At 40.5% G+C, this 27,299-nt stretch overlaps 2 protein-coding genes across 2 annotated transcripts; both read left to right on the top strand.

Annotated features, from left to right (window-relative positions):
- Window positions 1-2,404: 2,404 nt before the first annotated feature.
- LOC134617177 (5-beta-cholestane-3-alpha,7-alpha-diol 12-alpha-hydroxylase-like) lies at window positions 2,405-3,931 on the top strand. The gene has a single exon (XM_063462377.1). The coding sequence runs from the start codon at window positions 2,405-2,407 to the stop codon at window positions 3,929-3,931; it is 1,527 nt and encodes a 508-aa protein (XP_063318447.1).
- Window positions 3,932-13,834: 9,903 nt separating this feature from the next.
- Window positions 13,835-27,272, top strand: gjc2 (gap junction protein gamma 2). The gene is made up of 3 exons (XM_063462914.1): window positions 13,835-13,920; window positions 22,735-22,864; window positions 24,977-27,272. The coding sequence occupies exon 3, from the start codon at window positions 25,006-25,008 to the stop codon at window positions 26,260-26,262; it is 1,257 nt and encodes a 418-aa protein (XP_063318984.1). The 5' UTR covers window positions 13,835-13,920; window positions 22,735-22,864; window positions 24,977-25,005; the 3' UTR covers window positions 26,263-27,272.
- The last annotated feature ends 27 nt before the right edge of the window (window positions 27,273-27,299 follow it).

Below are 27,299 nucleotides of genomic sequence, written 5' to 3'. Positions count from 1 at the left end.
TACAACACTGTCACAACAGCGTTTGTTTTAGTTCAAAGGCTTTATGGTTTTTCCTATAATACCTGGTGGTGTAGTCAGCCTATTTTTTGTCAGTTCAGCCTTATATATTATGTTTAACCCGAGTGACCACCCGGTCAGCTGGTGGGTAACAGGCATCTCCGAAAACGTTAGAGCACTTATGCAAATATGTGATGTCTTGATAAATCGAGCAGATATTTGAAGTTTACACAGCACCATTCTCGCATGAAAATATCTTAAAAGTTTATTTTGTGACCCAGAAAGAGTAATATTTCAAACTCCGCCACTCTGTGTTCCTCCGCCACTGCCTCGTTTGAGTTTTGGACGAAATGGATTCTGGGATATTGCATTTCGTCATTTCGAGCTGATTGGAGACCAAAACAGCCAATCAGATTTTTTTGCATCCAAGTCTGTGATTGGCTGGTTTTGTGGCACAAATATAACGCCATACACCAGCAGAAACTTAGAGATGTTATAGGTGAGCGACTTGATCATACAGACAATCGGTCTTAAAGGTGCATCCTGTTTATGTATCTTCGGTAAACCATACAGACTTGGTGTAATCCCCCTGGGTATAGCCTGTGGTATGAGGTCCGGTCAGTAGCATTGTCTTGTTCTAACTGCTTCAGACAGTCTATCACCCTCTTCCCGTAAACACTTCCTGGGTCTCGTTTCAGGGGCTCATAAGTATTTTCGTCACTGAGCAGTGACAGAATTTTCTCATGATAGTCTTTCTGGTTTAGCAACGCTGTGCACCTACCTACCCTCGTCTGCCGGAAGGATGATAATGTTGTTGTTATTACTAAGTGATGAGAGAGCCTTCCTCTCCTCCATACTGATGTTGGATGCTGGGGGCTATGCATTGCTGAGACAGGTGAAACTTTTGTCCGCAGTTGCTCTGCTTCCTGTCTGCAATATTGTTGTTTCGAATTGCTGTTTCTGTGGCTGTGATCAGTTCCACTAGCTGGATTTATCTCGGCGTCACAGCGAAATTCTACCCTTTAGCAGTTTGCATAATTATGATGAAGGAACTGACCTCCCAGCCCATTGTTCCTTCAGTGGTGCTAGCTGTGCTGCTGTACTGTTTATAAGATTGGGGAAACCTGCAGTCAGCTGAGACTGAAGAAGTCACTTGGATGAGTGACAAAACGTTTCTCCCTCTGAAAACGCTACATCCAGATGAACAGAATCAACTTTTGGAGATTTACTTATCTGTATAACTGAGCATACATCAAGATGTCAAATGTCAAAGACTGAGAAAGAATGAGTGGCAACAAATAACCCTGGAATAACCCTGGAATAACCCTGGAACCAAATAATAAGGTTCCAGGGTCCCATGTTTCATGTTCCACATCTCAGGGGCTCAGGTTTTTTTATACTTATTTTGTAGTTGTTCCCAGTTTAGTTTTTTTTAGTTTATTTCTGAGAATCAGAAGAATCAGAATGTATTTATTATCATTGTCGCAGGTACAACAAAATTAAAAGTGGTCTCCGATCAGTGCATCATCCATAGAAATATAAAAATATAAATAAAACAATAAAATTGAATAAAATCAATAAATAAAATACTTAAAGTGCTAATAAGAATAGTATGAGCAAACATTCACATACATTCCCACACATGCTTCAGTCAGTGCATAGATCATTACAAAAGTGGCGTAATGGACATTTTATTAGTAGCAGCATTCAGACATGTTATGGCGGTTGGGTAAAAGCTGCATTTGAGTCTACTTGTCATTACACTGATTGCTCTGTACGGTCGGCCCGAGGGCAACAAACAGGGAGTGACCGGGGTGTGAGGTATCTTTTATAATGTTCTGAGCTTTTTAATTACAGCGGGTATTGTGTAGATCCTTTGAGCGGTGTTAATGACCCCTTGGAGTGCTTTCCTCTGGGTCACTGTTCAGCTAGTGTAGCAGATGCATATGCAATAGATTATTACACACTCGATGGTGGCTCTGTCGAAGTGTACCAGCAGTACTCAGTGTACTGCTGGTACACTTCGTCGCTTTCTGCTTTTGTTTGTATTCTGTTCCTTTTGCCAATAAAAGTACGCTCTGAGTTTCAGTCTGTCGTCACTGTCTGCATTTGGGTCCACGCTCTCTCCACTCTACGCGTCTGCCAGCGAAGGCCTGACAAGTCCCTTCACTCTGGTTTATTTTCACCAGAATTGGACATCAACATCACACGTTGTTCTAGTAAATTATAACTAAGAAGTAAACAGGTTTTAACACTGTTTACTTGAGGACAGAGTTTTTTTCTGGACTATTTAGTGACAATTCCCAGAAACCCATCCTGCGTGCTGGGGGAGGAGCAAAGGTCTGCTCATTAAAGCAGACCTGAAACTTTCCTTCAGATGAATCTGTGCTGGTTAACTGAATCAGTCATGGAGCTGCTGCTGCCGATCCTTCTTGGCTTTCTTGCTTGTCTGGTCGGAGGGCTGTACCTTGTCGGAGTGTTCAGACAGCGGCGACCAGGAGAACCCCCCCTTGATAAAGGGCTCATTCCTTGGTTGGGTCATGTCTTAGAGTTTCGCAGGAACACCTTGAAGTTCCTAGAGAGAATGGAGAAGAAGCACGGTGATATATTTACAGTACAGCTGGGAGGATTTTATATTACATTTGTCCAGGACCCTTTTTCATTTGGGGGGTTCATTAAGGAGAGTCGGGACAAACTGGACGTTCGAAAGGTTGCTCTGCATCTGGCGCACAGAGTGTTTGGATATAAAGGTGTTGAAGGGGAGCACAGTATTCTCCGCATTTCCAGCAACAAGCATCTGAAGGGGGAAGGTCTGCAAGAACTGACCCAATCTTTTATGACTAATTTGCAGAACATGATGTTGCACAACATTGGATCAGCTGCAGAGGACAGGACCTGGAAAGAAGATGGACTGTTCAGGTACAGCTACAATGTTGTTTTCAGAGCTGGATATTTGGCCTTGTTTGGCAATGTGCCACCCAAGTCAGAACAAAGTGAGGAGAAAGCCAAAGAGAAAGACAGAGCTGAATCAGAAGCTTTGTTTCATGAGTTTCGTAAATATGACCAGCTCTTCCCCAGATTGGCGTATGGGGTCCTCCCACCGATGGAAAAGTTGGCTGCAGAGAGGTTGAAGGCATACTTCTGGGATGTTCTGTCAATACTGAAAATGAAAACCAAGGACAATATCAGTGGCTGGGTGTGGGACATACAGCAGGGTAAAGAGGAAACAGGAATGGATATGTCAATGATAACCAGATACATGTTTGTGCTTCTTTGGGCCTCTCAGGGCAACACAGGGCCTTCTTCATTCTGGCTGCTCCTCTTCCTCATGAAACACCCAGAAGCCATGAAAGCAGTGAAGGAAGAAGTGGATAAAGTTCTGAAAGAATCTGGACAGGAGGTCCGGCCTGGTGGTCCTTTGGTCAACCTGACCCGTGAAATGCTGTTGAAAACCCCGATCCTGGACAGTGCTGTCGAAGAGACCCTCCGACTCACTGCTGCACCCCTCCTCACCAGGGCAGTGATAAAGGACAAGATGGCTGATGGGCGTGAATATTTACTTCGCAAGGGTGACAGAATTGCAATCTTTCCTTTCAGTTCTGTCCACCATGACCCAGAGATCCATCCTGAGCCGCACTCATTCAAATATGACCGCTTCCTGAATCCAGACGGGACCAAGAAAACTGATTTTTACAAAGCAGGAAAGAAGGTAAAATATTACACCATGCCCTGGGGATCCGGGGTCTCCATGTGCCCTGGCCGTTTCTTTGCCACCAATGAGCTCAAACAGTTTGTTTTCCTCATGTTGGTCTATTTTGAACTTGAGCTGATGAATCCTGATGAGAAGATACCTGAAACTGACCTCAGTCGATACGGCTTTGGAACGATGCAACCTGTCAGAGATGTCCAGTTCAGATTCAGACTCAGATATTAAGCCAGTCAGATAAAAACATGATTGTCACTGAGAAAAATTGTGATTATTTTCTATCAATTATAATTGAATCATTGTATTATTGTGAATGCTCATTTTTTGTATAATTATTTAATTGACTGATTTTACCTGAACCCTTATAAATTGAAGCATGGGGCAATTCAATTCAATTAAAACCGATTTACTCACCATGAACACAGTCCCTAGATAGTTCTTTGTTTTTCTTTGACTTACTTTATTACCACTACCATGGAGACTATGTTTTTGGTAGCGTTTGAATGCACGTCAATCCAATGTTCCCTCTAAGCTGCGCGCGTGCGCACTGCTGGCACGGTCTCTGCGCACAGAAAATCTGTGTTGTGCGCAAAAAAAAAAAAATCTAACCTGAATTGAAATTAAAATTAAAACTTTAACAACTCTGTTCTGCAGTGTTAGTCAGTAAGTGACTGGCTGCTCCCGTATGGGATTAGAACGATGCCACCTTATCCCATAGTCCAGCCAATAATGCGATTCACATTCGTATATACGCAGCTAATCAACGTCATTGACAGGCTATGACAGCGTCCTTATGTGCCGACACCGGTGTTTTAGCTAGCAAAGCGGCGTGGCTGATGTGGAGTGAAGCCACATTAATGACAACGTGTACAACCACTGGAGATGTGAGCAGGACAGACGGAACAACTGACGGAAAAAGTGTGGACTTTATACCAGTTTTTACAGTGTTGATAGGTCACGTAAAACCAGAGCTATGATAAAAATATATGCAATGTTTGGTTTTCTTCCTGAATACTATCATTGTTTATATTTACTGCAGGAAGAAACGGTAAAAACAGCGTTTTATAAGGAAAACGCTCGAAAGCACTCTCTGCCTGTGAGCAAAAACAACACCAAAACCCCCCCCCCACCCTTTCCTATTAGTCGAAAAATGTACCATGTCGACCAATCAAAAAATGATATGGCAACATGGCATTTATTGTTTAGGAAGGGGGAAGTTTTAGGAGTGACGGCGGTGTTTTGAGATGTGAGAGATTTGCGACGTTTAGCGCAAATCTTGTGTAGTTAGTGTGTAGTGTAGTCCAGTGGCCCCCAACCTTTTTTGCGCCACGGACCGGTTTATGCCCGACAATATTTTCACGGACCGGCCTTTAAGGTGTCGCGGATAAATACAACAAAATAAAACTAGTACCGGTACCGAAGAAAAGAAGATTTATTCATAACACACGTGAAAAGACCCAGGAAAACCGAGTTAACGATAAAAACGATAACAAAATAATGCTGAAAACTGATAAAAACCCTGAAAACCATACATTTCACACCTGAGCCTCAACTCTCGCGGCCCGGTACCAAACGACTCACGGACCGGTACCGGTCCGAGGCCCGGGGGTTGGGGACTGATGGTGTAGTCAATAGTTTTGTTGTGTGTGTCAGAACAATGAGGCGACTACTGAATGTTACAGGTGTTACAGGAGTGATACATCTCCTGTTGTCAGGCCTGCAGATATCAGGCTTGTGATGTTCTCCTTTATCTCATAGTGGACAGAAATTATTTTTTGGAGTGGCACAAACAATTTGTGTGGCATCAAATTTGATGCAGAACACCTGATTGTTCTGTAAATAGTTTGAAATGTTTATTTAAAAAAAACGCCTTGGCTGCATTTTTAGGTAAACAGCTGCAAAAAACTTTGTTTTTTGCATAATTCTGTTACTTTTTTGAAGAAGTAACTACATATTTAATTGCCCAACATTGGTCATTATATACTGTATTTTGCAGACAGAGAGTTACAGGACTCTCTCCCAGACCACAGACTCATACTCATAATACAAGTCAGAGCTTTATTTAAAAAAAAAAAAAAGGAAAGAAAGTTGTGTATTCAAAACTTTCAACTTATTTTTACTTCCAATAGTGTTAACATACTACACAGGTCATGAACAAGATTTTTTTTTAAATTTTCATTGTAAGTGGGCTAAAGCAGTTAATTAAAAGTAGTCTAACATAAATGTAAATGCTGTAATTTGATTATTTTAATAAACCATGTAACTTGGATGGATTCGATGCTGGCGTGACCACAGTGCACACGTCTAATGTTGCTCACAGTGGTCCAAGAGACCGCTCAGGGAGTTTATGTGTTCGCTCAGACACATGAAAAATTAGAGGGAACATTGCGTCAATCTTTCTGTTTGTAAACATGATAGCTTGAAAAACTTTCAATGATTTCTGAAAGTATTTAGAGTGTGGTCATATTAACAGTCCATTAAAACTTGTCTTATGTCCAATAAGATCTTTAACTTCATCTTATTGATTTAGATAAGATGATTTAGACCCCATTCCTACAAAACTGCTCAAAGAAGTCCTGCCATTAATTAATTCTTCAATCTTAAATATGATCAATCTATCTCTAATAATTGGCTATGTACCACAGGCCTTCAAGGTGGCTGTAGTTAAACCCTTACTTAAAAAGCAATCTCTAGACCCAGCTGTCTTAGCTAATTATAGGCCAATCTCCAACCTTCCTTTCATATCAAAAATCCTTGAAAGAGTAGTTGTCAAACAGCTAACAGATCATCTGCAGAGGAATGGCTTATTTGAAGAGTTTCAGTCAGGTTTCAGAGCTCATCACAGCACAGAAACAGCTTTAGTGAAGGTTACAAATGATCTTCTTATGGCCTCTGACAGTGGACTCATCTCTGTGCTTGTCCTGCTAGACCTCAGTGCAGCGTTTGATACTGTCGACCATAATATCCTATTAGAGCGATTAGAACATGCTGTAGGTATTACAGGTACTGCACTGCAGTGGTTTGTATCATATCTATCTAATAGACTCCAATTTGTTCAAGTAAATGGAGAGTCTTCTTCACATGCTGAGGTTAATTATGGAGTTCCACAGGGTTCAGTGCTAGGACCAATTCTATTTACATTATACATGCTTCCCCTAGGTAGCATCATTAGAAGACATAGCATAAATTTTCACTGCTATGCAGATGATACGCAGCTCTATCTATCCATGAAGCCAGGTAACACACACCAATTAGTTAAACTGCAGGAATGTCTTAAAGACATAAAGACCTGGATGGCCGCTAACTTCCTGCTTCTTAATTCAGATAAAACTGAGGTTATTGTACTCGGCCCTGAAAATCTTAGAAATATGGTATCTAAGCAGATCCTTACTCTGGATGGCATTACCTTGGCCTCCAGTAATGCTGTGAGGAACCTTGGAGTCATTTTTGACCAGGACATGTCCTTCAAGGCACATATTAAACAAATATGTAAGACTGCTTTCTTCCATTTGCGCAACATCTCTAAAATTAGAAATATCCTGTCTCAGAGTGATGCTGAAAAACTAGTTCATGCCTTCATTACTTCCAGGCTGGACTACTGTAACTCATTATTATCAGGATGTCCTAAAAACTCCCTGAAAAGTCTTCAGTTAATCCAAAATGCTGCAGCAAGAGTACTGACAGGGACTAGAAAGAGAGAGCATATTTCTCCTGTTTTGGCTTCCCTTCATTGGCTTCCTGTTAAATCCAGAATTGAATTCAAAATCCTGCTCCTCACATACAAGGTCTTAAATAATCAGGCCCCATCTTATCTTAATGACCTTGTAGTACCATATCACCCTATTAGAGCACTTCGCTCTCGCTCTGCAGGCTTACTTGTTGTTCCTAGAGTATTTAAAAGTAGAATGGGAGGGAGAGCCTTCAGTTTTCAGGCCCCTCTTCTGTGGAACCAGCTTCCAGTTTGGATTCAGGAGACAGACACTATCTCTACTTTCAAGGTTAGGCTTAAAACTTTCCTTTTTGCTAAAGCATATAGTTAGGGCTGGACCAGGTGACCCTGAATCCTCCCTTAGTTATGCTGCAATAGACGTAGGCTGCCGGGGATTCCCATGATGCATTGAGTTTTTCCTTTCCAGTCACCTTCTCACTCACTATGTGTTAATAGACCTCTCTGCATCGAATCATATCTGTTATTAATCTCTGTCTCTCTTCCACAGCATGTCTTTCATCCTGTTTTCCTTCTTTCACCCCAACCGGTCGCAGCAGATGGCCGCCCCTCCCTGAGCCTGGTTCTGCCGGAGGTTTCTTCCTGTTAAAAGGGAGTTTTTCCTTCCCACTGTCGCCAAAGTGCTTGCTCATAGGGGGTCATATGATATGATTGTTGGGTTTTTCTCTGTATTTATTATTGTGCTATCTACTGTACAATATAAAGCGCCTTGAGGCGACTTTTGTTGTGATTTGGCGCTATATAAATAAAATTGAATTGAATTGAATTAAGATTTTGGTTTAAAATGGACTAAATGTTGGAATGTTGGGTGTAAAAACCATATTCATGAATGTTTCAGGTATTTATTAAAGCTGTGAGGGGCTCAAATGCACAACAACACACACAGAGGAAGTGACTTTATACTCTAAATTCCACTATATTGTTACATAACACACAGACATGTGTTTAAAATCTCACATATAAAACCTTGTTAACTTGGATTTCTTTTGTCTAAAACTTGCTTTGTTGTTTCATTGCCTTAAGGCATAGTAGACCTACATAGATTTTTTTAATGATTTAATCTTATATGTTAAGCACATTGAGTTTACTTGGAATGAAATGTGCTATATAAATTAAATTCACATTGCCATTGTAAATAGATGTCTCATTTAGAAACTCAAAAGTGCCTCAATAGTTTGAAGAAAGGAGAGTTTAACTTCACTCTCACACTATGTTTTACAAGCTCCTTGAGGGTTAAAATATTTAGTGGTGTTTATTGCTGAGCACACACATCAGAGATCTGCTTGCCATATGCTGTGTTTTGGTGTTTACATCTATTTCAATAGGGAACAATACTCACCTAAAAGTGGTCATAATTATCAAAGCAAAGCAAGGAGGTTCAGATTTCTGATGCAATTCTCACACCAGGAGCACATTTCCCAATCCATGTTAGTCCTTCTCATTGACTCTCACTGCTATTGTTTTTACACCTATTCCACATTGTAATCTAAGGGGTTTGGAAAGAAAAGCGTCTAGACTACACAGACCTGGCTGACTGAGAACCTTCACGGACCTATTTCACATTGTTTTTTATTTAGCTATAACACCTTAATTTCAAACAAAATGTCTGCTGAGATTAACATCTCTTAAACTAAGCTCAGTATTAACACATATACACATAAAACAAAAAGTAAAGCAAATCAGGAGGACCAAGTAACAGCTGCCAAGTAACCAAGTAAATTAATCACAAAGACATCACAATGTCCAGCTTTTGAATAGCAGTTGCAGTCCTACTTTGTAAGAGGTTTGAACTCTCCCAGGGACACAAAAGCATTCAGCTTTACACAGAGTTTACATAGACAAGAAGAGAGATCACCCAGTAAGGCTTTATACATAAAAAATATACTTTAGGCTAAATGTGGGGCAAGAAACCACATTATAAAGTACACAGTAATGTCTACAGGACAAAACATTTGAATTGAAAAAGAAAAAAGCTGACACATTTGTTGTCACAAGCTTTAGGTATGAACAGAAATATTATATGTTATAAACATGTTATATTTTAGAAAAAGGTAGAAATGGAGGCCACAGTTCTGCAAGCCTGACTGCTCGTCACTGCTTTTGTGTCCTTTTGAAGTTTAGGCTCTGGCTGCTGGACTGGGGTCAGCATGCAAGCATGGTTCTCATCTAGATTTGTGTTAGGATACTGTCTGTGCAAAGGTTCGCAAAGAGCAAAAGTTGTGTTAACAGTAAAATGTAAGTTGTTTCTGTGTTGAACACAGTTTACCATTTTTTCCTTTCTCTCCGCTCAGAGTGCAGATGACTGTACAGCCTTTGAAATGCATTTCAAATAAATGACATAAATGACATAATTGTATCTGTAATGTCATTACTGAATTTAATACAATAACACATTACATTACTGCAATACTGTGTAACTGTGTACTATGTAATTACATCATGATCAGGAATAGCCAAGTAAATCTAACCAATATTATGACAAAAAAGCAGGGCCCTATCGCACGGTTTTAAAGAAGCTGTGCCAATGATTCCACACCAATCAATAATTCGATCCTACCTTCCTTCCCTCCCCATCTCCAGCTGCCTCCCTCTTCCCACTCCACCACAATCACCCACACATGCAGGGCCTTGGGGTAAAGGTGTGTCACCAGGGTGCAGGGGAGGCAACCCCCCCCCCCCCGACGCTACACGTCATCCAGAAGACCATCAGGGTGTACAACCTCAACCCTGGCATTGTTGCCCACCTCTCAATTTTAAATACACGTATACATTGAGGGCTATCAGGAGGCTCCATGCCCCCCTGGGTTTTAAATGCACCTTAGAACACACATGCATCAACACTACATATGAGCGGGCGGAGGGAGGTTTGGAGTCTTCACACCCCCCCGTTCTCTGTTGGGGCGGGGGGGCTGGGAGGAGGAGTTGGCCATCCGATTGGGGTCTGGAATGTGGGGCCTGCTGCTGCGGAGTCGGGGCGGTCTGCTTCTCTCCACCCCAGGGAAAAGGGTAACATTACCTGGGTCTGGGTGCAGTTTCCCCCTCCAGGGGCAAGGGTACCTAGACCTGGGGTATAGAGTACGCTTGGGGAGTGTGATTGTGTGTACAGTGTCTATTTATGTCTGTCTCCACGTTGGGTGAGTGCTGAGTAATTGCATATGAGAGCATGAGGGTGGGACTGGATGTTTGTATCTGTGTGTGCCTTTATGTCTGTGTCTATATGTCAGGTTGGGTATCAGACGCCACCTCTCTAGGGACATCTCAGGCCCTCCATGGTATGGAGGCCTATCTCCCCCCACCACTCCCCCTGCCAGTGGCAGATGCCCTCAGACATCGGTGCATTGGTGGTTCTTTATGTTCGGGGATGGGTGTCCAGGTACCCACTGACTCACTCCTGGTGGCTGCTTGTCGGGTTTGGAGCCTGGGGCTCGCTCGGGCTCCTTCGGGGGTGGGGTGCCCTCGGCCTCTCAACCTGGGGCTCGGTCACTCTGGCACAGCTGGCTGCCGGCGGAGCTCACGGGCACGTCACTGCAACCCCCCCTGGCTTCTGCTCCACGGCTGCTGAGCGACTCCTCATCTGGGGCTCTCCTCAGCTCTTTCCGGGATAGTGGCACGGTTGCCCCTCCGTTGGTCTTCCTTGGTCTCCTTTGCTCTTGGGGCCTCTGGATGTCTGGAGCCTTGATCTCCTCCATGCCTGCTTCATGCCCAGGAGGACGGGGCTATGGCTCCCCACACCCTCTAGCAGATCATTACATGAAGGAACCTTTTAAATACAAGCGCGCTCACGCTCACAGGTGTACACACGGGTGCTCACACACACAAACTACACCCTTTTTGGCTCCTACCTCAAAGCACACTGTGCGCTGTCGATCTTACGTGCTGCACAATAATATTTAATATTTAGTATTTACTGTTATATTCACATAGATCATCGCAATGATGTTGTTTATTATATTGCTCTCTTTTTCTTTGCTTGTTTTCTCTTTTTTCTTTCTCAACAGGTGATCCAGGTGATTGATATATGTATTTTTTTGTCTGTTTGTTTTGTTGGTTTTTGCCCGTTATCACCGTCCCTCTTCCCCGCTCTTTTTCTTTCCCTCTTTCTTTCTCCCTTTTCTTTTCCCCAGTCAAGTCTGTCCCGTGTTCAGCAAATGAAAATAAAATAAACAATAAAAGCAAAGGTGAATCAAATAAACTAATACGGCAAGGCTGGGATGGTCCATTTGGTAAAGTAAATCCGTTGGGCATCTTTCTTTGCCTTTAGACAACAATTCTGATGGCAAAAGAACCAAACGGGACAGGCAAAAAAAAAAAATAAATTCGATCCTTCCTTTGCCCATGTTTCATATCTGCATTAATTTGTATGAATTGTGGCTTGGTAGTTCTTACCCAACCTCAGGGTTAATGTACTCCTAGTGCTGGTCCCAAGCCTAGATAAATGGGAGAATTGCACATGTAAATCCACCTGATCTGGCAACTAGTTGGGAAATAGGTAAGCAGCTTCCAGCAGCTTTTAGTTCTTGTTTAACCTTTCTGACAGAAAAAAAGACAAAAAGAAAAGCTACAAAGGAGGAATTAACATGAGGCACATATATATTTAAAAGTATTATTGTTATTGAAGCTCAGGACATTTACATACTTAATCACAATTTCTTCAGCTTAAAACAACACAAAATGATAAGTGTTATCTGCAGAGATAATCCGATTACTTTTTTCAAGTAACGAGTAAAGTAAGGGATTACTATTGCAAAAAAGGTAATTAGATTACTGTTACTTTCCCGTAAGCACGCTGCGTTACTGTGTTACTAAAACCGTGATTTTTTTGCGAGAGTGTCTCATGACAATGACGTAAGCGAGTGCGACGTTTGTGGCAACAGCTGTGTGCAGATCAACAATGGATAATATATCAAGTGCGGCAGAGAGTATGACCGTGCAGCGTTTAAAGCGTGGAAGTACTGACCTTACTTTGAGTTTAATTCTGTAAAAAGTGACAAAAACATTAGCGTCCGCTGTTCACTGCGTGGGAAGAAAACTTCTTTTACAGCGAAAAAAAACCCCCTAAACTCTGAGCAAGCACTGAGTACGCTGCCACGGGAATGTCAAATTCACAGAGAAACTCCCGGATTCTTCCACTGACATGACGGCTGCGACACACGTGCACCAGGGCAAACCTCCGCCTGCCCCACTCCTGCTATACAGGTGAAAAAAAGCAACAGGACCGCTGAGTCTTTGATTTTATTTATTTTCTGCTGTGTTTTACTTGCGTCTATTTGAAAGAGTGAGTGTAAACACAAAAAACTATTTTATTTTATATGCTGGAATATGCAGAAAATAGGTTTAAATGTTAAACAAATATGCAGAGAATGTTGCATATAATTTAATGTTTGCTTGATGCATAAAGTTGAAAAGATTAAAACTAATTAAACAAGTTTTAAAAAGAGACTTTTTCATTTGATTACATTTGGTATGATGGATTATGCAGAAAAAGTAGAATTGGGCTGAAGGATCTATCGCTTTATTACCTATTCAGGTTGTAAATCATGTTTTTAAAAAGTAACTAAGAAACTAAGTAACTAATTACTTTTGAAAATAAGTAATCAGTAAAGTAACAGGACTACTTTTGGGGGGAAGTAATCAGTAATTAGTTACTGATTACTTTTTTCAAGTAACTTGACTAACACTGCTTATACAGCTGCACTGGCTCCCCGTTGAATTCAGAGTCCATTTTAAGATACTGGTTCTGACATTTAAAGCTCTTCAAGGACAAGCACCAGCCTACATCATTGAACTTTTACAGCCCTATGCCCCTAGTAGGTCCCTGAGGTCTTGTGATCAGGGCCTACTTGTTATTCAGCATACTAGGCTGAAAACCAAGGGTGATAGAGCTTTTGCCACTGTGGCCGCCAGACTGTGGAACTCTCTTCCTCAGAACTTAAGATCTGCAGACTCATTGATTACTTTTAAAAAAACAGCTAAAAACACATCTTTTTAGAATTGCATTTTGTTAAATTTGGACTGTTTTTGTTTTATACCTTGTGAAGCACTTTGTGATCTTTTATCTAGAAATGTGCTATATAAATAAAATTTTACTTACTTACTTACTTACTGGTTATCTGCTGTTTTAACCTGCAGATAACAGTTGATAATTTGTGGAAGTAATCTGACTCATGCACCTACAAATATTTATTAGGTTTAAAGTTAACTGATAAATCTCTCAGTAAGTTAAATAGGCATGTTCCTGGAAACAAAATAAACTGTCGGTGGTCATGGCAATAGAGGCACATGAGCTGGGAACAATGGGGCCTTTGGCAGGATGCTGCTTTCCTGAGTGTCCTGCCTGTACTTGGTGGTGAGGGGTTTTGGATAAAAATGACCCTATTGTCTTGCTCATCCTTCTTCTGAGCTTTAGCAATGAAAGGATGCTTCCGGATGCCCGCCCAGTGTGCTTTACTATAAATTCTAAACACACTTTCTTCTTTACCCACATGGACAGGTAGGTGCAAGTCTTTTATTGTCCTTTGACTGTAGTGCTGTGGATTATGCTGAACATTAGTTTTAAAGCTTAAAAATTAATTTATGTGTCATTAGATGGGAAATCAGTGAGTGCCTCCCATTGATCCCCTCAGAATCAGCCGATTCTTTTTTCTTTTTGTACTTCATAGCTTTTTTTGGCTTCATTAAATAGGAAACAGGAAAAAAGACACGCTGTGGAAGAGAGCCAAAGACTAATAATAACTACTGATAACCAGACTTTGGCAAAGTGGTGACACATCTGAATAACTTGCAGTTATGCACAATTGTTTGAACTGATGATCTGGGATTCTGCAGTTTTTTAGAAAATGCTTCAAGTGACCTTCTCAACTTGTGCACAAGAAATTCTCCTTCTTACATCTTTGCTGAATACTTTCCCATTGTTCTGAGTATCAGTCAATCCAGTGAATGTTATCAAATTAATCATTACCAAGAGAAAAAATATCCGCTGGCCTTCTCAAGTTAAAGGATGTTGTAGAAAATTAATTCCTTCACCTATTGTGAAGGATCAGGTGATTAGTTGGGGCCTGATAATTCAAAATCCTGTATGTGAGGAGAAGGGCTTCAAGCTTCTATTGGGCAGTAATCTTCATGATAGTTCTCCAGTTTTCTTGAAGGACTTTAAAACCTCTTCTTTGGGTGTTGGCTGTTTTTGTTCTGTCCTCTGGCAAGATGATTGTACACTTCTTAAATAATAATAATGATAATGTTTTGGGGAGGTCAGTCTATGACTGATAGTTTTCCATTGTGTGTTTTTCTGTCCTCGTATGCTTTACTGGATTGGTAGTGTTTGAGATCATTGTCATGCTGAAAAATAAAGCTGTTGTCAGTTAAATGCTTGCATACATGGTAGATCAAAATCTGATGGTATCTTTTTGGGCTCATAATTCCATCAACTTTTTTTACAAGATCCCCAACACCACCGTACTGTTAGACTCCGTCTCCACTTTACAGTAACATACTGGCGTCACTGTTGCCAGCGTCATACCGTGACGCCGTGTTATGGTAAGTTACTGTTCTGCAGGATGATACCGTTTTTTGCTGTTGTGCTATAATACTCTTGGAAAAATTATGGTAATGCACTGTAGCCAGTGACGCCAGTGAGATACCGTTATGCCTTTTGTCGTAAATTACATCAGCAAAGTAACATCATACTGTGGTTAAGAAATTGGTACACTACCGTTTATTCATGCTATGTCACTGTTACCATGCTTCAAGGTAATAAACTGCAATATATTTACCTTGGCTGAAATGGATCCCCAAACCAAAGGCTCAACTATATTTTACCAATGACTGTAGACACTTCTGTTGTACTTCTCTGCTGACCTCCTCTTTACACTGATTTTCAATACTGAAATGGTCTCATTTCCACCAAGATCATTTCTTTTTGAGGCGTTAGTGAACAACTGATGGAACAACTGCAGGGCTAGATGCATCTCTCAGGTCCTGTGTCAGAGCTTTGCTGGATCTCGTCCTTTTGCTTAAAGACATTACTTTCAGATGCTCTTCATCTGCTGTAGTTTTCTAGGCCTGCCACTTGTTCTTTTGTCCTCCACACGTCCAATTTCCTCTGATTTTTAGGAACACGCTATGAAAAGTACTGAGATGTGACAAGTTTGCACATTGGGAATCACTTGTTGATGCAAAAATACTATTTTATGCCAGGTGAACTACCTTATCTTTTTTATATTTGATATATTCAACAAAAGAAATGGGATAAAAATATGTGTTTTGCAAAAGGCTGCTAATAACAAAGTACCTAAAGATACAATTTAAAACGGAGTCTCTTTACATTTTCTGTTATGTGTAGACACAACACCATTCATCCCTGCTTCAGGTATCTTTTTATGCTTGAAGGCTTCATTGGTGAGTGTTAAATGGCTTTAATGACCCCAGAAAGTTTGGCTCCTTAGAAGTAAAATATGAAGATGATGAGAGAGATGAGATAGCCTTTATTTGTCAGTTGCAGTTGCCCACAACCAAGATGACAGACCTTACCGACCGTACATACAATACACACACATCACATTGGGGAGACAGGTCATGCTAGGTAGCTAGGGAAAAAAAAACATTGAAATGTGTAACACAAAAGGATAATCCAGGAATGCACAGATATCAACACACCATAACACAATAAAACACAGACAAGCAACATGGGAGAATATTCCAGTGTGTACAGCTGGATCTGGGACCGCTGCAATCTTCAATTGCACCTCTGGCTGATCCGCTGTCCACATCGGATGGGAGGTAAGCATGGGAGGAGGCATTAGATTCGGGGGAGGGAGGGTGATAGTGCAAGAATTTGTTGTTCCAGTCAGCTTCGGCCATGGCAAGCCTTCAGCTGGCACCAGTGGGATAGCCACATGAGTGAAGATGGTGAATGTTTGGGTTTAGTGCGAACAACTGCATCCAATTTTTACAGTTGGTCTAATGTCCGTCACTGGTCACCAATTCTCTCAATTCTCTTAATTCCTGTTCTTCTTCTCCAAGATCTTATCCATATTGTGTTCAATAACACAGTCTTACTCACAGCCTTGCCCATCGTCTATCATGTCGGCCAGCTTTATGGGATTTTGAACAGCTGTAGCCGCTTCTTGTTCTTCGACAAGCCAGGTCCGAGCCAGCTCCAGTCAGCCAGAACTCTGTTATCCTGGTTCCGAATTGGTAGATGTCGTTCAATGTCCTCCACTGAGAGTGTTGCCAGACATGCGATGCAACCGACCATCAGCAGCAAACGTCTCCGCAGGACAATCAGGCTCTCCCAAGCCCAGGAGGGTGTCAATTTCGTTACGGAACCAGTTGATCAAATCCATAATTCTTTAGGTTTTAGAGAACAAGACTGAGAGACTATTTGAGGGTTAGAGTTAGACGAGACTAGACAAAGACACAGAAGCAGCAGCAGGGAAGATAAGACAGGGAGAGGGTGAAAGATGCATCCGCCTCCTCCGAAAGCCAAAGAGAAATGAGACATGACTCAAAACCTTTTCACAGTACTGTTACTTCAATATTTTGTGCTATATTGCAGTTCCTACTTTTCTTAAACAGAAAAACCGAAATAAACAACAAGAAAAAAACAATAGTGGGGAGTTTCTCAGGAAAGCAATTTGTGAAAGCCTGAAAAAGCACGCAGTCACGCCTAACAACCTTGCTTGCTCTACTGTAAATCTAAATGTTGATTGTTAGGCAGTCTCTGTAGGGATTTCCGTCTGAAGTTTGTGTGCCATGTTAACATAGACTGTGATAGAAAATAATAACATCAATTTCAACTCTACTGCACTCCTTGGTATATAATCCGATGCATTAAATGCCTTAAAATATGCTTCCAGAGACCTCTGTAAAAAATTTAGTTGTTTACTCTGGAACAGGGTATTTTTATTGTTTGCACACGCTTTCAAAGTTCTTAGAAAAACAGGGCTGCTAGTATTCCACCTAATCAAAGCCTAAATAGGTCAGTCACCTGTTTGCCTTAGGTTGTATAACAATCAAACACTTTAAATGTCTGTTAAGAGTTCAACAGGAGTCAAACTTGGTGTTTTAAATGAGTACATGCTTGCCATCTAGTGGCTAATAATGGCAATGCCAGAAGGATAAAATGAACAAGATTTAACACATGTAGTTGTTCAAATCTAAAAATATATTAATATATATACTACTGTACACTTAGCATGCATTCAGTGGCATAATGAATAGCTGCATGAATAGTTGCATATTTACTTGGCAACAATGACAGTGACCTTGAAGGTTAATATTCTCCGGAGTAGATTAACTTTTCTTATCACAAGATTAAGACTTTAATTGTTATATGTATTTAGTACTATAGTACTATACAATGTAATCATAGGTGGAGTTATGATCTGAACTGATTGTATTAATTTACAACATTAAAAGATTAAAGATTTTTTTTTAAAAAAAAGTATCTTGCTGTTATCTGAGGATGTCCTGCAGCGTTGCTATCAGTGTCTGGAGTTCACTCAGTTAGAGAAAGGCAACGGCACTAAGATGTCCAGAAGAAAGAAGGGGCTGCCTTAACATACCCCTGACAGTGCAAATGAACCCTGACTAGGTCTGCTGCTCCTTTGAGCTTGCCCCAGCTCATTCCCTGACATAGACATTTAAGACAAGATAACGTCAAAGATCAAGGCCTCACAGCTCTGCAAGCAAAGCACTGTTATTTCAATTCTTTCTTTTTGATGGCTAGTTGTGAGTTGGATTGTATTGCCCTGATGGAAAACCTAATCAGAAAGCCATCATATAATTAACAGTGGTCATAAAAATAGTTAAAAGTTACACATTGAATTTTACAATATTAGTCAAAGCTTTTATGTTGCTACCAGATTTTTTATAACATTTTGAAAACTTTTAAAATTTCTCTAAAACGTGGTTATTTTTTAGAACTCGGCGCTGAGTCTCTATATTAGAATATAGCTTACTAACAGACCTATGAGCTCATGCCCATGGAGGGGGTATCTGTCAATACTCCCTCAACAGTATCGGTCAGAATAAACACACATGATCACCTAATCGGTCGTTACACAAATCAAGGTTAAGTTCAAGGTCATATTTCACAAGAATCTCTGCTCCTCCCAGAGCACTGGCCAGATTTTTGTGAAACCTGCACTCAGTAATCACCCAGTGTGTTTTCATCCAAACTGTGCCTGAGATAAAGTTCAAGGTCAAGGTCATTTTATGGATACTAACCTGTGAACTGTGAGGGATTGTGAACTTGATAACCTACTACATCATTGATATTCTGATTTCATTTCTTTTCTTGTTTAAGACGGCAAATTTTCTTCTGCTTTCCAAACTTTTCAGCATCTTTTCAGCTGCTTTATTTTCTTCTATAGGGCTCTATAGCTCTTTTGGTTAATAAAGATTACTTTGTTTTAAGGTGTGTTACTCACTATCTAATGTAACTAGACAACTGGTTCCATGCAAATATTTTTATTTAAAGTCAAATCAAATGACATATCTGAGAAGATTTAAGAACTGAAAACATTGCATAATTCATCCGTGTCACATTCACCACAGCCATACAGCCAGTTCTATAGGTGAGAATAGTTCAATATTGTAAACTACCTAATGAGACAACTACTAATGAGTTAATTTTTAACTAGCAATGAAGGCTGGCCTGATATAGCTCTGAAGTTTACATAATAATAATGTTTTAATCTTCCCCCTATAGATCAATGGGGGTGTGGATATATTCATTATCTCTCTTAGTAATAGAGCTTTTTAAAATCTCTGTGACTGCCAGATTTGCTGCAGTGCAGCACACTATTTGTCATATTTATCTTTAAGTGAATATGGACGTGCATGAAGACGAGAGCTTTTACCTGCATATCGGACTCTTAATGTTTTATTTTCTCTGTTAATTTAACACATTCAAAAATAATAACCAAGTCGACATTTTAATATTGAAACTAAACAAATATGAACTTTCAGTTCCTTTGTCAGCGTAATGTAATGCACACTCAATACGAGTTGTTTTGCTCATGTGTGGGGGACGCAGAGCCCTGTCTGAGGGAAGTTGTTGGCATCCTCCTCAAGGCTTTTCATGCAGTCGCTTCAGTGGAGTCCAGCCTTAGTGAAACTGGCACGGGACGCACTCACCCCGGGGGTAGGAGATGCTCGGCTGAGAAACTGGGAGAAAAATGAACAAATGCGATGGGACTGCCACCACTCTCAGGCTGCCTGTGGGACAGCCCTTCACAGCCTGGTAAGAGTAGTTTAATGATAGTGGTAGCAGAGGATCAGAGAGGAGGAGTCCAAGAGCCAAGTTGCATGTTTTTGCTCGGGTGTCTTGTGTCACTCTTTTCTCCCAGAGGGTGGGACACATCCAAGTCACATGGTGGAGCTTGATCTGTTACATAAACACAGACCTTCACAGCCCCCAGTCTACTCGCATCAACTTTGTTCAGTAAATGCATGCAGATAAACCTGTTGTGATGTCATTAGCGGCGTCCAAGGACAGTTGTTGAGATGTTCGCTCCTCCATGCTGCATCATTCAGCAGTCACTATGCCACAAAACTTAAAAGCTTGCAGTGACCTCTTAAGACGTAACCGTCTGTGACTCAAAACTTACATTTATTTGGTTGGAATATTGATGCAAGTATAAGTATACAGTATACATGAACCAGGGGCTATGAAAATGGTTATGAAATGGTTTATATAGTGAGTATTCACTTGCACCACGGGAATTCAGCGTATTTTTAAAACCTTTTTTTTAATCTGGTAAATTCATGAGACATTCCAGTGTCTTTTTTCTCTTTATTTTAAGTGATCTGTTTAACATATAACAATAAATATAACCTTAATGAATATTAAACACCCTCTTTTGGCTGTTAGATGTGGCCAGTCCTTGTAACAACAGCAAAGTCAAACAATGTCTTACAGGGGAATACTGTAATATTTTCCTGGCTCAGGGCAGTCCAATCAATACTTATCAACATGAACTTCAGTTTCCCAAAGCTAGAACAGTCTGATTTGTCCAAGGACACAATGACTGTGTATTCAAAGCTAAACAGCCAATGGGTTGACTCTGTGGCTTGTTTTTATTCAGTAACTTTGTGCATCTCATGCATTTAAATGCACGCTCTTTAAAGCTGAGTTTTTATATTTTGTCACTGCCACTATCAATTTTCATATCATATCAATTTTTTCTTAATCTTCTGCTGTAAAAACAGTAATCCTGCAAACAGTTATTTATAAATAAAATTAAAAAGGCAATACTCAGGCATACATTTTTGATTACATAATGTTTTTTAGTAGATAATGGTTCTACTATCGTGACCTAATACATCTGCATATTAATCTCTTCTAATATTCTGAGTGCTTCCTTCGCTCAGAATGTTATGATACCAGAGTGATAACTGCAGTTCACATCAACGGTGAGCAATTTCTGCAACTGTCGAGGAACATAAACTCTAATTGACTTCAATTTTAAGTCACACAAATGTTCACTTCTTAGCTATCTTCACTGGACCATCTGCGTCTTCTGGATGATGGAAGGACTTTAAAGGGAGAGCAGTGTGTTACAACTTAAAAACACGTGCTTAATGGTCCCTTAGGGAAAGCACATGTCCAAATGCCAAATGCTCAAGCCACTCCAGAAGCATCCCCTATCTTCTTCTCCTCACTGCTGCACCAGTGGTGCTTGCTACGCCGCATCTCCTCAGTCAAATGGAGAGGCGAGCCTTGAAGGCGAGGCCTCTGGAGGAAGGCTCCTGCAGGCCCAGATGGCTAGCGCTCAGAGATTTATTAAGACCACAAATGACTCAAAAAGAATGAGATTTTAATGCAGACTTCTTTTTTACTGTTATTGTTTTAATCTGGGCATTTATTTCTGTTGGCTTCCTGCGCTCATAATATTGCAACAGTGTTTAAAGACACTGGATATCAAGAATTTTGCGTCATTTCTGAGTTGAAACTGTGGTTTGATTGATGGTGGACTTGCTGATGTTGTTGAACGTTATTCTCTGCTTTATAGCTGTACACAGATCATAATTAAAGAGTTATTGGGGATCTGGTGAAAGTAACTCTATAATAATATGGCCAACGTGACAATGACCAGGCACATTTCATTAATGCAAGCCAGACACTAACCCGTTTATCTGTCTTCTATTAAAAGTAGTCGAGTTTAAATCTCTTTCAAAACTTGATGGCAAGGTCTGGCACATAGAAGAAAGCGATGGAGAAATTCCTACTTCTAATCTTCCATGAATCGCTTCATCATCTGTATTTTGGTGTTTCATTTCTGAAGCAATTAATGTACACACATGTATGTGTGTGAGATTTCTGTTCATATAGCACAAGTCTTTTCATCATGATAAAATAAAGGCCATCACGTCTCTTTAGTAACAATGTGTGCCGCTGCACTTCACAGACCAAGGTGAAAGCTTTAAGTATAAACACCAAGTTGGGAAAAGACGTGCAGCCGCAGCAAAGACTGCGACCTGTCCACTGCTTCTATCTGGCCATCTGCCTGGACAGAAGATCTAAATATTATGACACTTGATATAACTGAGCATACCTGCTGGTTACATTCTAGCGGATCTGTATTGAGGCAAGGTGGCTTATATCTCAGTGACACTGCTGTCCTTACACTTACTTGCCTCCCCAAAGTTGTTTTTTCATGACCGTCACCGACTGTAAACTGTTATGTAATTGATAATAGAGAGGTTGCTAGTGTGCATTTATTTTTTGTTGATATGCTTGTATGTGACAGAAAGAGTGGGATAGAGGAAAATGTAGTCTTAAATGATCTTTTGAGAGAACTAAAACTAAAACTGTTTATCAGTCATTAAAATATAAAGGTGCTAGAAGCTGAGGTGCTTACTGTATGTGGTCGGAAACAGAATGTGATGAAGACGATGACAAAGTGAGAAAAAGTAGAGAAAGAGAGAGAGAGCGATACTCCCATCATCTCTGTTACAAATGTTGCACACGAGCGTTGGGGGGAGGTTGACTGTGTTGAGATTAACGTCCTCCCTCAGCTGGGTGTTCGTTTCAATCTGCAGTACCATATCCTCAAGTCTGAACCCTTGGATGAGGGTCAGTTGCCAGAGGAGGATTTTTTCTTCTCTGGCTCTCTGTTTTTTTTTTTTTATACTTCCTTCTTGGGCAGGAGGCTGGTGTAATAGAAACCAGACACAGGCTAGAATGTGAGGCATTCACAGCGGCGAGACTTCACTTCTTAACAGAGTGAAAAACGGGATGAAAAGAAATTCCAGTTCAACAGGTTTAGTCATTTTTCTTATGTTTTTGTGATTCTGGAAGTGATCAGTAAGACGGAGAAGGCCAGGACATTAGGATGGAAGTGGTATTCCATGGATCAGACTGTGGAGGGGATATCTAGAGAGGGCAAAGGAGACCTTCAGGATGGGGAAAACATGTGCAACTTTTCCAGGTGAGTTGTTTCTAGCCGACTTTCTTCTCTAGTCTAAACCAACTAGATATTTTAGTATTTGTTCAACTACAGTCTTGCATCATGGCAGCATGGATGTGTTTGCGTGGACGTGTTTCTGAAAAAAAACCTTGCTGAAAGACATTTTGACGCTACTGCAGCAGTCTTTCAAATATCAAACACTCTGACATATGCAAAGCAACTAAATGGAAAAGTGTGTAGCAGTTGTTTTATATTGTACAGTGCAAAAATATGTCCCAATCCAAGAGGAAGCTCGTCACTAAAAATATTTTACGATACTACTCTAATTTAGCCAGAGTTCCCATTCATAATATGGTTTTATGTAAAACATTATTGTCAAGATGCATAAACCACGCATTTTAATATTTTGTGTAACGTCCTATATAACTACCTCTAACTGCTTCACTAAATACCTCCCTGTTATTTACACAATAAACAGATTCTGGGACATTTGACAAAAAACATGGCAACTCTTCCTCTTTTTAATGATTTGGAAAAATATTACAGCATTAAATTAAATTAAATATCCAACCTTAATTTTTACATGTAATTAATAAGAATAGTTACTCTACTACTACTGTAGGTCAATTTATATTTATCCTAAAAAATATCCTAAGAAAATCTATCAGGTTCCACAGACATTTAAAACTCAGGGGGCACATTGGGCTGAAATTGCCGCAGCTCTGCAATACAAACAAAACTGCACAAAACTGATATTACATTTTCTAAAACGGTTTTCAAAGCACATCAGCAGCGAGCGTAAATGTATAGCAGTTGTTATAAGAATAATGTTGATGTTAAGATACACAGCAAATTCATTGCATCCTACATGAAACAGCCCTTCTGTCATGCCATCCTGGGGCAGACGTGAACTGCCCACCATAGGTGCCATCTGCCTCCATGACGCCGTAGCCCTCCCCAGCGTCAGCAGTGCTGGATCTGCAGGGGAGGCCTCGTGGCAGAGCAACAAGCCTCTCCTGTTCTCTCAGATGGCAGCAGAGATGGCACATCACACGCCAGGGAATGCAGTGTTGCATTCATGAGATCACCGTGAACCATGAATGAAGGGACAGAAGTACTACGCTGTTTCCCTCCATTACAGCTGCCTCACTGAGTCAGTTGTGATGCAGGCTATGAGAAGAGTATGACACTGTGAGATCTCATTTCTGTGTAGGACCATTGGCGTGGAGTTTTAAAACAAAGCTTGCAGTATGTTTCTGAAGAGGCGCTCTTTGGTTTCCGAACTGGCTCGAGTTCTTTTCTTGTAGCAATCGGTTTTGTTCTGTCTAATCAAATGATTGATGGCGCGTTTGTTTGTTTGGCTGATGGAATGCTTTCTTTTTGTCTTTTAATCTTCCCTGAGCTATTTTGTACTATTTCAACCATGTCAAAAACTATTCCAGGATGTCCTAATGACTTTACCCTATGCATCAACACAAGCCTTTGTTTATTTGTGGCTGTGCAATCACTTGAAAAGAGAAATATCCTTTACAAAAAGAAGTAGCCAAGTGAGCTGGTCACACGTCCATACTGTATGTTTCAGCAAGTATGCTTGCAAAGTGACTGTTTAAGTCTGAGATAGCAACGAAATCAGTGAAACACCTTTATCATAAAATTAAAATTAATTTGCAATAATTGCCTGTCTCTTGAAAAATGACGCCACACTTTTCAGCAAAAATTTCACTAACAGAAAATATTTTAAGACTATAATTTGGTCTTAAGTTTAAGGAAACTCAGATGCTTTGCTGTTCAGGGACTGTAAATTACTTCTGGGTTTGTTTTCTTGTCATCATCTTCCTGGGATCTAAAAAGCTGTGGGATTTTTTTTAATACTATTTTTGTATATTTTTGGTAATTGTATCTTTATACAGGAGAGTAAAAACAAGATTAATTTAATTGTCACTTAAAACCATTTTAGTTAGAGAACACCACACAATGAATACAATGGGTTGATTAGTCAAAGACTAGAGTTCATTACAGTTCTAAACGACAGTTTGCTAAAATGTAAAATGTTCACATCATCAGTCCAAAACATCTCTTGAATAGTTCCTTACTTACATTTAATTATTACTTATCTTATTTTCTTTTTAACAGATTCTAGTTGAAAAGCTTCTTAGAGCAACATGAGCTGGAGCTTTCTCACTCGCCTCCTGGAAGAGATCCACAACCACTCCACCTTCGTGGGGAAAGTGTGGCTGACTGTGCTCATCATCTTTCGCATTGTGCTCACAGCAGTCGGAGGTGAGTCCATCTACTCGGATGAGCAGACCAAGTTCACCTGCAACACCAAGCAACCAGGCTGTGACAACGTATGCTATGATGCATTCGCTCCCCTCTCGCATGTTCGCTTCTGGGTCTTCCAGATCATCATGATCTCCACTCCCTCTGTCATGTACATGGGTTATGCCATCCACAAGATTGCCCGAAGTTCAGAGGAGGAGCGCAGGAAGCAGCAAAGACTTCGCAAAAAGCCACCTCCTCACTTGAGATGGAGAGAGAGCCACCATCTGCAGGAAGTCTTAGAGGAGGAGGAAGATGACGATGCGGAGCCAATGATCTATGAGGATACACTGGAGGTGCAGGAGGCCAAACCTGAACCAGTAAGCAGTACTAGCAAAGACCCACCAAAATATGATGGCCGCAGAAAAATAATGCAAGAAGGCCTGATGAGAATCTATGTCCTCCAACTCATGTCAAGAGCTATTTTTGAAATTGCTTTCCTTGCTGGACAGTACCTCCTTTATGGTTTTCGAGTTAATCCTTCGTATGTATGCAACAGGGTGCCCTGCCCACACAGAGTGGACTGTTTCATCTCCAGGCCCACAGAAAAAACAATCTTCCTCCTAATTATGTATGTGGTAAGCTGTCTTTGTCTCGTGCTAAATGTCTGTGAGATGCTTCACTTGGGGATTGGCACTTTTCGGGATACTCTTCGCATGAAGAGGAACCGTGGCCAGCGGATGTCATATGGCTACCCATTCTCCCGTAACATCCCAGCGTCCCCTCCAGGGTACAATCTTGTGATGAAGACAGAAAAGCCTAGCAGGATCCCCAACAGCCTCATCACACATGAGCAGAATATGGCCAATGTGGCCCAGGAGCAACAGTGCACCAGCCCAGATGAGAATATCCCCTCTGATCTTGCAAGTCTGCACCGGCATCTACGGGTTGCACAAGAGCAGCTTGATATGGCTTTTCAAACCTACCAAACCAAAAACAACCAACAAACCTCCAGAACCAGTAGTCCTGTGTCGGGAGGCACTATGGCTGAGCAGAATAGAGTTAATACAGTCCAAGAGAAACAAGGAGCAAGACCCAAGTCAGCCACAGAGAAGGCTGCATCCATTGTAAAAAATGGGAAGACTTCTGTCTGGATCTAGTGATAAATTTCCTTTAGTAGATAACAGTGAAAACTATCAAGTCCCCAGAATTTCAAAGTGACCCAGGTGGAGTATGTGTTTGTGTGAGATACAACTTTGGACGATAACAAGTGAAATTTCAGTCTCACTATTTTAAAGAAGTACAAAGTAGGAAGACAATTTGGGGGGATAAAAAATAAACACGAAGGAATTATTAACTCCAGTATCATAAATCTTCTTTGTTACTGTAGCGTGTCATATTGTGCTTGCCATAGATTTTGGTTATAGGCTAACAAATGCTTGCTCAGTTTATTCATCTACTTCCAATTAAAATGTCAAAGCATAAACAGACTGCTTCAAGCTAATTACCATGACTGATTTGAAGAAATTTTACTTTGAAAGGACACAACTGGATCTAAACCTGAAAATGCAGTCTAAGACACTGTACACATGCACAATGGCTCATTCTGAAGAATGATGAATGTTATTATTATTAGAAAGATGCATGTTTAAAATTAGAAGTATTTCTGGATGTAGTATGGATGAGTGTCCCCTCAAGAAAATTAAATGTAAAATTATATATATATAACTGTTTGACACTGAAGGCTTTAAATCTTCTTAGTGTGATCGCCAATCAATGTGTCCCAAAGCCTTGCAGTGTCACATTCGAACAGAAAGAGGTAAGTAAATAGAAAATACACTAAATACTGATTTTATGCGATCTAAAGCAGATGATGCATGCTTTGCAGCTGGGAACATACAGCATAGACATAGCATAGGCTATAGTAAAAATCCTGTCCTTAGCTATTCAATAAGCTCCTAAGTCTTGGCATGTTAAATGAGATTATTACCTTTTTTTCTGTTTCTATAATTGCTTTCATAATAATGGTTAATCCTGCCTTCGCTGTTTTCATACAACAAAGTGCCTCAAACCTTAAGAGACTGTTCAAGTATTTTATTTATGAAACAAAAATAAACTTGTTCGAAACCTCAGATTTCTGTCTTTACAGCAGCACTCTGCTTTTGTCTCACTGTGCTAATAAAGAAAGTGTTTCTAA

This window comes from Pelmatolapia mariae, linkage group LG18, assembly GCF_036321145.2.
Source record: "Pelmatolapia mariae isolate MD_Pm_ZW linkage group LG18, Pm_UMD_F_2, whole genome shotgun sequence".
NCBI lineage: Eukaryota > Metazoa > Chordata > Actinopteri > Cichliformes > Cichlidae > Pelmatolapia > Pelmatolapia mariae.
The sequence above is the reverse complement of the archived record's forward strand: the minus strand, read 5'-3'. Positions and strand labels throughout refer to the sequence as shown.

What these genes read in the sequence shown, in the direction of transcription:
- LOC134617177 (XM_063462377.1), top strand. Translation starts at nt 2,405, where the DNA reads ATGGAGCTGCTGCTGCCGATCCTTCTTGGCTTTCTTGCTTGTCTGGTC.
- gjc2 (XM_063462914.1), top strand. Translation starts at nt 25,006, where the DNA reads ATGAGCTGGAGCTTTCTCACTCGCCTCCTGGAAGAGATCCACAACCAC.